Raw genomic sequence first — 13,071 nt, 5'->3', positions numbered from 1 at the left:
TTCACTTGACTTCATAGTATGAAGCCCTCAGCATATTTTGTAGGCAGCCCTTATATTTAACCTTGAATGGTCATGGATTCTGGTTGGCTTTTTAGCTTTCCCATGTCATTAATGCTGCATGAATTCACAGTCCTCACTACTCCTGGGGTTTTCCTCTGCTTCATAAGTGGCTTTCCTTCCTCCCTTCTCCCAGAGACCCTGCAGAACATGCTTAAACTGTGGTTAAAAACCTAAATACAGTTCAAGTGTAGGAAGACATTTGCACATACAGGGTGAGGCATTGGTATCCGGAAACTCGTACCGAACCTTCACTTTTTAGTTAGGAACTAGATGACTACATCAGTGGAGAGCGGGGAAAGAAGGCTGAGAACAGGACCGACAGCACAAGTCACCTTCCCCTGCTGACAGCGTGACCTGCGGCTCCTTCCCTTTCTCTTCTCCAGGACAGGTTCTCTGTAGGAGACTTCTCCAACTGTGTGTTCCAGGACCTTCGGATCCCTCTGAGTCCTCTCCATAAATGTTCCTTTTATAAGAACAACGCCAAACTGAGTTATGGGTTCCTGGCCCCGCCACGTAAGCTGCCTTCTCCTCCTCCTCCCCAACCCAACCTCTCTCCATCCTCATCAGTGCATCATTGCTTTCCTGTTTTAAAATCTGCCCTGATGCTCAGAGATTTTGCTGGGGCAGAAGGTGCTGTTCTGAGGTGGTTCCTGTCACCATAAAGAGCTCAGGGAAGGGAGTTGGCTGTGCAATCCTCCTTGGCTGAAATTAGGGGAATGAAGCATATGACTTGAAATGTTTCCTGTGAGGCTCTTCTTACTGCAGTTTCTATCTCTTTGACAAACTGTCTTGAAAATGGAAAAACTAAAAAACTGTAAGGGGCTTGGTCAGATGCATTACATTCACCCTTGTTTCTGCAGCAGGGAGGCACTTTCAGTTTCAGGAAGATACTCAGCTAATTTTATTTAAATTCCTCTAAACCTACACCACGAGGAACTCTTTGAATGTTGACTGTGAAGGATGAAAAATTGTTCTCTGCTTTTCCTTCTAGAACTAAGTAAATATGCAAGTCAAATATATTCCGAAGCGTTGCTTACTACGAATATCGTGCCCATGTACCCGAGTTTTCAAGGTAAACAATTCTAACTTTGCAATTTCATTACAGGTGGGTATAATTTATACTTAATAGAATTTGTAGACAAAACTAAATATTAAATACATTCCTGCAGATTTATAACTTTAGCTAAGTGTGGCCTATAATCTTAATATTTGGGAAGCTGAGGCAAGAGAATCAGCATGAGTTTGAGGACAGTCTGGGCTATGTAGTGAGTTCAAGGCCAGCTTGAACTACAGAGTGAGTCTCAAAAAAACTACAGAGTCTGTCTCAAAAAAAAAATGGCTTTAACTTTGAAAATCCTGAAACACACACAGGAAAACTTTACATATATTAGAATTATCTTCTAAGTTCTAGTCTGCTTTATCTTAGAAAAAAGTTTGTAAACATTTTTGACAGAAAAGTATGTGACATTCTTCTTAAAGTTATCTTGCTAATACAATCAGCTAACACATAGTGTGTCAGGAACCCTAGAGGAGGATTGTTGGGAATGGGGAAGGAATTAGGAGGGCAGAGAAGAGGTAATCAGGTGGGCTTTGTTCATAGGCCAGTGCCCCCAGAATGAACGTAATTGGGAGGTGCTGGGAACGTACACTAATAAAAAAGTGAAAAAAAAACCCAATTTATAGATCGCTTTTCATTTGTTTCCCAGTTTAACATCTTGGAAATTCCCAGTCATTGTTTCTATGTTTAAAATAAATTAATGCTACATCATTAACTATAGTAGCATTTCACTCCTACAGGTAAAAAATACTCATTCACACCTAGACTGGTGTGTGCATATTCGAGTAGGGCTACACAGTGCCTTATTAACTCCCATGACGCTTGTGAATGTTTCAAAGGGAAGATTCATAGTGACACGAGAGTGTGATCACCTCCCTGGGTTGGCACGGCATGATGTGTCATGATGCCACGTGTTCTGTATCCCAGTCCATCAGGCAGCACAGACAGGGATTCTTTTTTTGGACTTTTTGAGCCAGGGTCTGGCAATGCAGTTCAGGCTGGCCTTGAGCTCATTTTGTAGCTCACACTGATCTCGTACTTACAATGATCCTCCTGCCTCAGCCTCCCCAATACTGAGATTACAGGCCTGCGCCACCACCCCGGCACTGTCAGGGATTCTTAAAAATAGAGCTGAATTCAGCATGTGTCTGTGAGTCCCTCCGAAGACCCAAGTTGAATAGTGAATGCATTTTGAGCCTCATCCTGAGACTGCAGCCATGATGCCCTGCTGGCCACTGCTGACACGGGATGCAGTCTGCATGGGGTTCATGGGCTGGAAGGCTCCCTTACCCCTGGAGCTGACCGTCCTCTTCTCCTTGCAGTCATCTGGCGCTACCTTCATGACACCCTGCTGCCGAGGCTGGCCAAGGAGAAGAACGGCATCAACGTGGTCAGCGGCCCTGTGTTCGACTCCGACTTCGATGGCCACAGCGACACAGCGGAGACACTGAAACAGTAAGTGTGGGCACTATCACGTGTGCAGGTGGCATTGATGGCACAGCCGCCTGGTGGGGTTGCAGAGCCTGCCCCACCCAGCCCGGCCTGGTCCAGTGCTGTGTCCCTGACCTTGCTGGCCTCCACAAGAGCCTCGTGGGACTCTCACTTTGAGGTCCAGGTCTGTGCTCTCGCGTGGGAGGAGCAGTATGGCTCTCTCTGTGGGATAGGTGCTTGAGCGTTGCTTGAGCCCCGTGTCAATGCTGTGCTTCACTTGTAACCTCTGGTGGCCTAGTGTGAGGATGTCCCTCATTTCAGAGGCTGCTGCAGCTGTCTCGTGTGGCCATGGACATTGCAGGCAGCATCAGGGACCTACAGCACCTCTGTAGGTGGGCAGTCATGGGTTGGCGGTCCAATCTTTGGAGGCCAGGGACAGAGCAGTCACTTTTGGGAACCATCAGTGGTGCTAAAATTCTGGACCATGGACCAGGGTGACTCTTTTAGAAACTGATTGATTCTTCCACTCGATTTTTTTGTTTTTGGGATGTTGGGGAGGAAGCCCAGGTCTTGGCTCCCACTAGGCAAGTGGTATATGTCTGAGCTGGGCTCCAGCCCTGGTTAGGCATTATTAGAACTATAATTATAAGTCTGGAAGCAATTTCGTTATTGGGAATACAAGACAAAGATTGATGACTCCACTGAGAATTGTCTGCTGTCCTGGACTGATCCAGGCCTGCTGTCCTCTCCCCGCCATGCACACAATCTGGGTGCACATCAGGCTACAGGGTCCCAGCCTTGCACTTGTCCCAAGGCTGAATGTTCCCATGGAGCAGTTCACAGGCCACTGCAAGAGGGTGGACAGAGACCTGCGTATGTTTCCTCTCCTGCCCCGCCGGAGCCGTGGGCAGTCATCTGTTTTGTATATGATGATTCCACCTAAGGCCATCTTCGTAGGCAGGCACCTGCATTGTAAAATTTGAAAGATGCTGAAGAAAACAAAGAAATACAACTTTAAAGCAAAGGGAATAGAATTACGTAGGAGTAGGTAGACTGCATGGGATAGACTTGGTAGTGGTCTACAGTTTTTTTTTTTTTTTTTTTAAAGCTAAACTTAAATTTTTGGGCAGGAAAAAAAATCCAGATAAAGCAAAGGAGAATGGACTAGAGTGTCCTATGTACTGGGATGAAAATCCCCATGGTCCCCTCTGTGCATTCTTTATAGACTTTTAGGGATGGTTCAGAACCTTCTTTGTAAATATTCAAAAACATTTTTCTTTAGAGTCTCAGTTCTAGATTTTCTAGATAGAACTGAAAAACATTGCAGATTTCAATGGAAAACAAGAGTGGTTTGGAGTTTCTTCTTCTTGGTCTCGATCTGGCAGAATACATCGGGCATCTTGATTACCTAATCTCATGTCATCTCATTATCGGGCTCAGTTTGAAGTTGAGATGTGCTGAAAGCATCCTCTGTTCAAATGTCCTTTAAAAATAGGTCTGCTCAGAAAGGCCTTGTCTACGTCTGTGACTTCAGGAATTTTACCTGTTTTTTTCTTTCAGCAGATTATTTCTGCTTAATATTTAGATCTTTGAACTGTTTAGATTTTCATTTAGTGTCTGGGAAGAGATAGGAGTTTATCTTTAATCTTCTGCATGTGGAAGCAGTTTTCCCAGCACCATTTTTTTTTTTTTTTTATCAGTACCGGGGATCGAACTCATGACTGCCTGCTTGCAAGGCAGGCGCTTATGCCGCTGAGCTAAATCCCCAGCCCCCCAGCACCATTTGTTAAAAAGCCGTCTTTCCTCAGTGGATGTTTTTGGCCCCTTTGTCAAAGACCAAGTGGCTGCATGTGGCTGGGGTCATTTCTGTGTCCTCTATTCCATTCATTGATCCACAGGTCTGCTATAAAGAGGATAAATCTGAGTCATTTGTAGACCAATGCCTGCATCTTGAATCTATCATGTTAAGTGAAATAATACAACACACAAGCTTAAATATCATGGGTTTTTTTTTTCCATTTTGTTTTGTTTTGTTTTGCTTTGGTTCTTTGAGACAGGGTCTCACTTTGTAGTTTGGGCTGGCCTTGAAATTACTGTACAGCCCAGGCTGGTTTTGCTCTCAACGAGGTCCTCCAGCCTCAGCCTCCCAAGTGCTGGGATTCCAGATACGCATCACCATTGCCCAGCATGTGTGGTTTCTCTTACAAGAGAAACCCAAAGTGTAAATAAATTAAAGAACAAGTAAAACAGACAGTAGGAAACTGGGGTGCAGACCATTTGTAAATGGAAACAGACGTTGCGGGGGAGAGGAGGGAAAGGGGACGTAAAAACAGTGTGACGCATCACGGACGCGCACTGCCTCTCCAGATGAGTATGTTCATTGTGTGTTGCAAACACAGTCTAATAAAAAGTCGGGAAGAGAGCGATTTCTGTACGAAGGTGAGTGCTGTATGTTTTACAGAAACAGAAGATTCATCCGTAACCAGGAAGTTCTGATCCCCACCCACTTCTTCATGGTGCTGACCAGCTGTAAGAACACCCTGGGGACCCCGTTGTACTGCACCGAGCTGGACACCATGGCCTTCATCTTGCCTCACAGGCCCGATAACAGCGAGAGCTGCACCGTAAGTGGGGTGCTCTTGTTGCCCTCCTCACATGCAGACCGTGTGTGTGTTTGCAAGTAGTCTACACTGGACGCCGCTATGGGCAGAAACACTGCTCTTGAGTGGACTTGGATTTAGAAACTGCACAGTCACATGACAGGAAGTTCAGGGACTCACGGTCTTGGGGTGCAGCAGCACTGTGAAGGACCCAGACCCTTCCTGTCTTTCTGGAAAGCTCCACATGCTTAGCGTGGCTTTATCCTGAGCATGGCTCTGGCTTCTGTAAATCTCATCTCTCTGTTCTGCCAAAGGCTTATACTTCCATCTGGTCAGCTGTACCACTGGCCAGGCATTAGGTTCCTTTTCCAACTTAGCTGTTCCCAAGGCTGTCAGGCCACCATTGTAGATGGACACATGTTTATCAAATGCTGTAATGGAAAGGTACCTAAAAGGTGCTAACTACTGGACTTGAACCAGAGAGGGGATTAGTTTAGGGTATAGTAGACTGACTCACCGATGGCTTCTGTTTCATGGCTGAAGTGTTGTAACTAGGGATAGGTTGGATATTAGCCTAGGGGAACAGTTACCAGTTGCCCAACATGTATTTCTTAGTCTCCTCCTATGGACATTGGAACAGATGGGAAGATGTACTGCTCAAGGGGTCGCCTGCATCAGGGCTCTTCCCCCTGGTCAGGGTTGTGGCAGGGAAGGAGACTGAATGCGAGGAGGTGGCAGCTAGAGGCTAGTGGGGACATGGAAGTCTTTGGTCTGTTTTGTGTACAAAATCTGTGTTTATCATTTTCAACTGATAGGGTCTGAAGGGTATGTGAACTTTTTGGACAGATGTCTTTAGAGTACAGTTGTAGCCCAGGGGCCAGCGTGCGTTTTCTTTGCCTGCAGTGGCCCGTTGCAGACACACACTATCCACAGGTGCATGAAAGCCATGTCCACCACCTCACTCAGCTACCACCCTGCTTCCACTGGCCAGCGTCTCAGCCTCTTATTGTTTTTCCGATCTCCTCTCCTCTAAGACGCTCCTCTGTCAGTGGAAGTGAATTTGCACTTTGGGACTCTCTCCACCCCAGTTTTCATGCAACCACGTTGACAGTGCATCCTCACAAAAACTAGCAGTTGTGTAGCCCAGTTGCGAGGGTCATTACACTTGACCCTCATATCCACCCTGGAAGGCACACAGGTGCAGGAACCAAGCGCTGGGTGTTAATGTGCATTGGTTCTGATGAGTAATCTTTTTTTTTTTTTATCGGTACCGGGGATCGAACTCATGACCGCCTGCTTGCAAGGCAGGTGCTTATGCCGCTGAGCTAAAGCCCCAGCCCTCTGATGAGTAATCTGAGAACCAGCTTTCACATGCAGGTTTCTTCACAGTTATTCCCATGCACACTGTAGTCTGTTTTCTAGTAGTTTTTTGTTTTTTTTTAACTCCACATTACTGACATTTCTTGCAATCTCTGTGCAATCTGTAACTATCTGTTGGGCTGTCCTTTCTTTTTTCCCAGAGTCGTCTGATCTCAGTAAGCACAAGTGTTTACCTTAGAGAGTGAGCTACACAAATTCAGGGATTATGCCTAGGAAATCTTACGGCAGCTACCACATCAGAAATACCCTAACGGATTAGCCAGGAGAGATGGACACTGGCTGGGGAGGTGACCTGGGTGTTCTCTGGTGACTTCTCTTCTTTATTTTGCATCCTCATAGCATGAGAAGAGCGAATCTTCCTGGATCGAAGAGCTGTTAAGGATGCACAGAGCACGGGTTATAGATGTTGAAGCCATCACTGGACTCAGCTTCTATCAAGAAAGAAAACAGCCAGTTTCAGACATTTTGAAGTTGAAAACACATTTGCCAATCTTTAGTGAAGAAGACTGATTTTTTAAATTCCAAAACAAACAAACAAACAAACAAAAGCAAAAAAAAAAAAAAAAAACCCCAAAATGTGCCATGAGTCTTTCTGAGAGAATCTTGTATTTCTTATAGTCCTGCACCCACGCGGTCACATTGTCTAGAATTGGCGAGCAGAGCTAACACCAGGACTCTTCTGTGATCGGACATCTCAGGTAACCTTGTGGATGCAGCCCAGCATGGGGAAGTGTTCCTGTCCTGTCTCTTGCAGATGAGATGAGGAAGATTTGTATGCTGCGTTGTTCTTCAGGGAGGAAAGACAGACCTTACCCCGACCGCTCTTCTGTTTCCCCTCACAGAGCAGAAGCTGTGAAGACCGTCTGAGCCCAGACATTAGAATTGTGTTATTGACAGTGACCCTCGTGGTGTTGGGAACACTAGTTAATAGGATTGGCACAGTCCATGTTACATTAGTATCTCTACAAGAATTTAAAAGTGGTTCTGTATTCTTTTTAACTTGGGGTTTTGTTATGTGGTGTTTTTTTTTTTTAACTTTTAATCAAAAAATGAATAGAAGCCAAAATATTACTGAACTCCTCTTTTTTATCTTTTTTGTATTCCCCCTCAAAAGCCAAGTTTTTAATCTTGTGGATTTTTAAAAGACAAAATTGTGTTGGATTTCTTCAGCTTTAATGACTATAGTGAGTTACACTTGGAGAGATTTGAGTAGAGCATATCTACCTATTACACTATTTTACTTTGGTACAGAATGTTGCATTCTGTTCACTGGTAATTAATAGAAATTGAATTAGCCCTCAATGTGGTTCTTTTAGACTGTTAACACTGAGTCTTTACTGGGTGAAATTTTAGGGTGAAACCTGTTGGCACAGATGGGGTGGCGTTGATCAGAGTCCTGGTGGCCAGAAAGATTTCTCAAAGCACAAGAATGACCCCTGCAGCTGCAGAGCTGTTCTGTGCCCAGCTGGTCACCCGGGAGCTCAGTGCATTTGGAAAGAACGTGTCACCTATCACTTTACACTGTTGCTGAGGACCTGACAACTGACAAAACAAACCTGATTTCCCCTGTTGCATCCGCTAGGCTTTCATTCTAACATGTGAACCTTCAAAGGCTACTTTAGTTGCTTAACCTGAGTCCAATTTAGACACTGTATTTGTACACCAAAGATTTTTATACGCCCTTCCTAGGATAATCATCCTTTAGCTGTCATGAGGCTAGCCTCAAGGACCTGTAGATAATGTAATTTGCAACTAAAATATATTAAACATTTTAGAAATTTTCACAGGGTTTTTGTGTCAGTACCAGTTTCCTGAGGCTGTACATGTCCTGTGCGTGTGTCTGTGTTTCTATTTTCCTGTTTTAGATCTCACTGATTACTTTCCCTATGTCTAGTTCATTCTGCTGTTGAGCCTATTGATTGATTGATTTTTATTATTTCATGTGTGGTGTATTTTATTCCAATTTCTTTTCTTTATATCTTCTGGTTACTGAGAACTTCAATCTTTTTGCTATAACGTAGTTCTTCATTTGTTTCAGGTGGGTTTGCCATTGCCTGTTGAAGTATTTTTATTATGACTACTATAAATCCTTATCAGGCAATTCCAACATCTCTGTATTGCAATGTTTGCACCTATCAATTGTCTCCTTTTTTCTCATTCCAAAGATTTTTCTGCTTTTACATATGAATGATGTTTTTAATCTTTATCCTTTCTCTCTCTCTCTCTCTCTCTCTCTCTTTCTTTCTTTCTTTCTTTCTTTCTTTCTTTCTTTCTTTCTTTCTTTGAGACAAGGTCTTGCTATACAGTTCAGGTTGGCCTTAAACTCACTATGTAACCCAAACTGGCCTCAAACTCATGGTGATCTTCCTGCCTCAGCCTCCTGAGTGCTGGGATTACAGGCATATGCCACCATGTCCAGCTGATGTGAATGATGTTTCATTGAGAACTGGAGTCCAGGTTCCCCACTCAGCCTTCACTGACACTTGGGGTGAGTCGGATGGCACTGAGCTCCCCGTTAGGTCTGTCCATTCCTCCATGGCAGGGGGGCTCATGGCACCAGCTGCGGCTCACACATGGCCTCTGTAGGGACTGCAGTGACAGGGAAGGCTTCATTACTGCCCCTGTGGGGATGGAGGTCCTGGTGCCCAGCTCCTCCTCCTGTGCCACTCACTGGCGAGAAGTTGGGCCTGTTTACCTCACTGCACCCTCACTGGTACGAGAGGGGCCATGTGCTTTGCTGGAGCAGAGCGACCTGTGTTGCATCCTGCTGCCTCTGTCACTCTTCTGGTCCTTTGGCTGGAGACACAGCAGGTCTCTCTTGGTGCCCCTGCGTGTTCCTAGATTATTGCCTTCCCAGGTCAAAGTCTGAACTAAGCAGAAATCTCAGGAGTCTCAGCCCAGTGCCGAGAGCAGAGCTCCTGGGTCTGGAGGTCCTCGGGCTTCGGCCTTCTGTCCACCATTGCGTCCTCCTGGGTTTGTTTGGTGTGTGATAGCCAGGCCTTTTCTGCACTTAGCAGGAGTGGAAAAAACTGACTTCCTCTTGTGGTAGTGTCTTTCTACTTCGTGTCTATTCTTCAGCACACACACAGACACACAACCAACTCTACCTAAATATCTTGGCAAAAAGTTAAATGGTGAGGAGCCTGCTGCCTGTGCTAGACGGTAACAATCCAAAGCAAAGGATTAGAGTTAGAGTCTGACAGCCTTGGGGGGGAGGCGGAGGCAGCAGAGCGCCAGTGGCCTCCTAGGGTGAGAGCAGGGCGCCAGGGAAAAGGTCACCTCCTGCTTCATGGCTCTATCAGCTGTGGCTTCCTGGCCTTTGTTTGCACTACAACTTGAAGGATGAGCTGGGTCTGCCTTGGTGAACGCTGTGAAAAGGGGCATTTGAACATCCGGTGGTGTTTCCCCATTCTGCCACTACTTCTGACAATTCTAGATGACACTGTCACAGGGACTCATTTGCAGTGTATAACCGCTTCATTTTTCTTGCTTTGTTTTAACAATCTGCTCTTAAAGGAAATGTCAGATTGACATTTGCTATGCTGACTCTTTAAGGAACGAATATATCTGTTCCTGCTTAGCTCTTTTTCCGTTGCTCTTATGTTGCATTCCATTTCTTCCTCTTTCTTTTTTGTGAAAAAGTCCTCTTTTATTATTTCATCCATTTAAAACACAGGGATTGATCTCCTTTCTCCCCGTGTGAACCAAAATTTAGGGATCATCCAGTCACCCCACAGGATTCATGTGGAATTGGCTTCAGGAGCAAATCTCCTCCCCAAAATTTTGATACTCAAAATGTGTGGATGCTTAAGTGCCTTATATAAGACAGTGTATTATTTGCACTTAACCTATGCCTACCCTCCTACAGACTTAATAAAGTGTCAGTTACTTATACTTAATGCAGTATCAATGTTCTATTAAATAGTTATTTTCTATTTAGGGAATAATGAGGAGAAAAAAAGTCCATGCCTGTGTAGTACAGGTGCAATTTCTTTTCTAAACAATTTTGAACTGCAATTGGTTGGATCTCTGGAAGCGAAATTTGGGGACATGGGACTGATTTCACATGGGAATGCCTTTATCTTTTCTTTCCAATAAAGAACTATTCTTCGCTTTTACAAATGAAAAAAGAATCCCTCCTTTTTATGCTGAATTTTGAATCAGAATTTCTTAAGTGGGGTGAGTAACTTTCACAAAGAGTTCATGGCAGAAAAAAGCACAAGGCAGAATTTTAAAATGCATTTGAGAATCAAAGAAAAACAGGACAAGCCTTAAGGAAAGCAGGTGAAAGTTGACAAGCATGTCCCAGCAGAGTGAGCAGCTGTGCAGAGCCGGCCAGGGCTTCAGCCCTGTGTGCCCAGCAGGGGAGACGGTGTGGGTGGAGACCAGCCCCCTCTCAGGAGAGGACGTGACCCACTCTTAAGGTTTTCCAGTCATCCTGTCCTGTGCTGTGCTTACCTGTGGGAGGAACAGGCATTTGAACTTTGAAATTGAAAGTGGCGATTCCACTTTCTACTGAAGCTCCTCACAGGAACTTGGAGGCAGTGACCACTTTAGAAGCTTTGAGTCAAGTTTTAGGATGGTGGTAATCCAAGTACGTCTGCACTGGTTTCAGGCCGGGCTACATATTGTAAGAGAAGAAAAGAGTCTTCTGCCAAGCACAGGGACATAAGTGTCTGTAAGCTGAGAACGGGGCCATGCAAATAAAACTTAACCACGCCCAGTCTTGGTTGCTTTCTGGGGTGGTGTGGGGGGTGGGGCAGGGGCATGGGAGGGTTCCTGGGCCCCTGGACTGTGGAACTGGGGCTCTGCCTGTGGACGATTAACCACGCTGGAGAGAGGAAGAGCCAAAGGTCACTGCAGGTTGAGAGACTAAACACTCTCCTCTGGGAGCCAGGTCCTTGTTTTTGGTGGTTTGGTTCCCTCTCATTGTTCTCCCAGACAAAACCAGGCGTCCAGTGCATGGAACGATCTCGAGTCTAGGGTGGTGTGGGAAGTGTCCAACCTGTGACTTCTTCTGTGTGTAATTTGTGCCACCGTCCTGTTCATTATATGTAAATGATGACTGAAGACAAAATAAAGATATTCACTAGAATCACCTCCAACCCAGAACCGCCAATGTCTAAAAATATGTCTTAGTCTGACAGAGGACCAATTTCTGCATTAAAACCATGCCATGTCAAAAACAAGTGACACAAAAATGGAGTTTGCCTCTTTTAACTTCAGCCAATGCTGCTGCAATCAGTTTAACTTTATGCTGGTCCCCAAATTGTCAATTTTAGGGTTTTAGCTGGGCATGGTGGTGCATGCCTGTAATCCCAGCACTCGGGAGGTTGAGGCAGGAGGATCGCTGTGAGTTTGAAACCAGCTTGGCTACAAAGTGAGCTCAAGCCTAGCCTAAACTGCATAGCGAGACTCTGTCTCAAAAAGGCAAAAACAAAACAAAAGAAAAACACAAAAAAACCAAACCAATAATTTTAGAGTTTTATTAAGACTAATGCTCTGAATTAAAATTTACTTCTAATTATTCTATGTAAGAAATTCAGATCTCAAGACTGACTTTAGCTTTCATGTAGTAATTGTGATACGGGGGAATGAAACTCCCGACTTACCATGTTCGTGAGTTCGTGTTCTCTAAAACTGAAGAATGAATTTTAGGAACAATGGAGGTTAAGAGTAGAATATATTCATTGAGAGAAAGAAAGCTTCTGCCTGAAGAGAGACAGAAGGGGTCCTGAGTGGGTTGCCCAGGGCTCTGCTTTTCCAGGTACTTTTATAGAGTAAAACCATGGGTTCAAGGTTGGGGAAGACTGGGAACTCACAAGGCAGATGGGCAGTGATAGATCTGTGAAGGGGAGGAAGAGGCAGGGGACTGGCGGTGGTGGCTGAAAAGAAGTATAAAATATAAGTGACCTTTATTTTGGGAATGCGGGGAGAGACACCCCCGACCCCCTGGGGCGTGGCATCTCCACCCTGGGGCCGGCGTGGCTTGGGGGAATATAAATAGCCTAAGCTTAGGGCAGTGCCCTAAGGCCATTAGAGATGCACAGGTATTTCATTGGCACACGGTTGGCGCCAGGGGCAGGTTTCTAAGGGTGGGGGTATAGGGTTACAGGTAAATCTCTAGGGGCGGGGGAGGCAGGAGCTCCCTAATTCCGGCTGAGGCTTTTCTGGCTATAGTGTCCGGTCTGGGCAACCCTTTCAGGCATAAGGTGGGACAGAACGATAGTTAGCCAGTAAGATCAATACTTTAGGTGCAATTGATTACATTAGGACAAATGGGGAAGCAAGTCACATAGAAAGCAAAGCAGGCATTCTTAGAGAGCTGTAACTCTTCCCTAGGTTACTCCAGACTTCCTTGGGAGATAGGGAACTATTAGAATGTCAGTCCTTAGGATGTGGGTGCATTTGTTTGATCCTTTGTCTTGAGGCCTGGCCCACAGCAGGAGCTGTTTCCTGGCAGTTGCCTTGAAACCTTTGTTTCAAGGTCTGGCCCAGTGCAATGCCTTGTGCTCCTGAGACCAGCCCTCTGCACCTGTGAGG

General features: G+C 45.3%; 1 protein-coding gene and 1 long non-coding RNA gene across 2 annotated transcripts in view; one reads left to right on the top strand and one right to left on the bottom strand.

Moving 5' to 3' along the window:
* Positions 1–8,312, top strand: part of Enpp1 (ectonucleotide pyrophosphatase/phosphodiesterase 1) — a 62,788-nt gene extending 54,476 nt beyond the window's left edge. Inside the window, exons 21-25 of the mRNA XM_003468464.5 lie at positions 444–573; positions 1,052–1,132; positions 2,440–2,572; positions 5,010–5,172; positions 6,868–8,312. Of these exons, the coding sequence (XP_003468512.3) occupies positions 444–573; positions 1,052–1,132; positions 2,440–2,572; positions 5,010–5,172; positions 6,868–7,038 (678 nt within the window). The 3' untranslated portion in view covers positions 7,039–8,312. The remainder of the gene's footprint in view (positions 1–443; positions 574–1,051; positions 1,133–2,439; positions 2,573–5,009; positions 5,173–6,867) is intronic.
* On the bottom strand, positions 6,559–11,248 carry LOC134472232 (uncharacterized). The gene is made up of 2 exons (XR_010042125.1): positions 10,987–11,248; positions 6,559–6,959 (listed from the first exon to the last, which is right to left on the bottom strand). It is a non-coding gene; the product is annotated as an uncharacterized LOC134472232 (long non-coding RNA).
* Positions 11,249–13,071: the final 1,823 nt, after the last annotated feature.

Source organism: Cavia porcellus, unplaced genomic scaffold, assembly GCF_034190915.1.
Source record: "Cavia porcellus strain 051 isolate PalLab524CR breed Dunkin Hartley unplaced genomic scaffold, mCavPor4.1 scaffold_22, whole genome shotgun sequence".
Classification (NCBI taxonomy): Eukaryota; Metazoa; Chordata; class Mammalia; order Rodentia; family Caviidae; genus Cavia; species Cavia porcellus.
The sequence above is the reverse complement of the archived record's forward strand: the minus strand, read 5'-3'. Positions and strand labels throughout refer to the sequence as shown.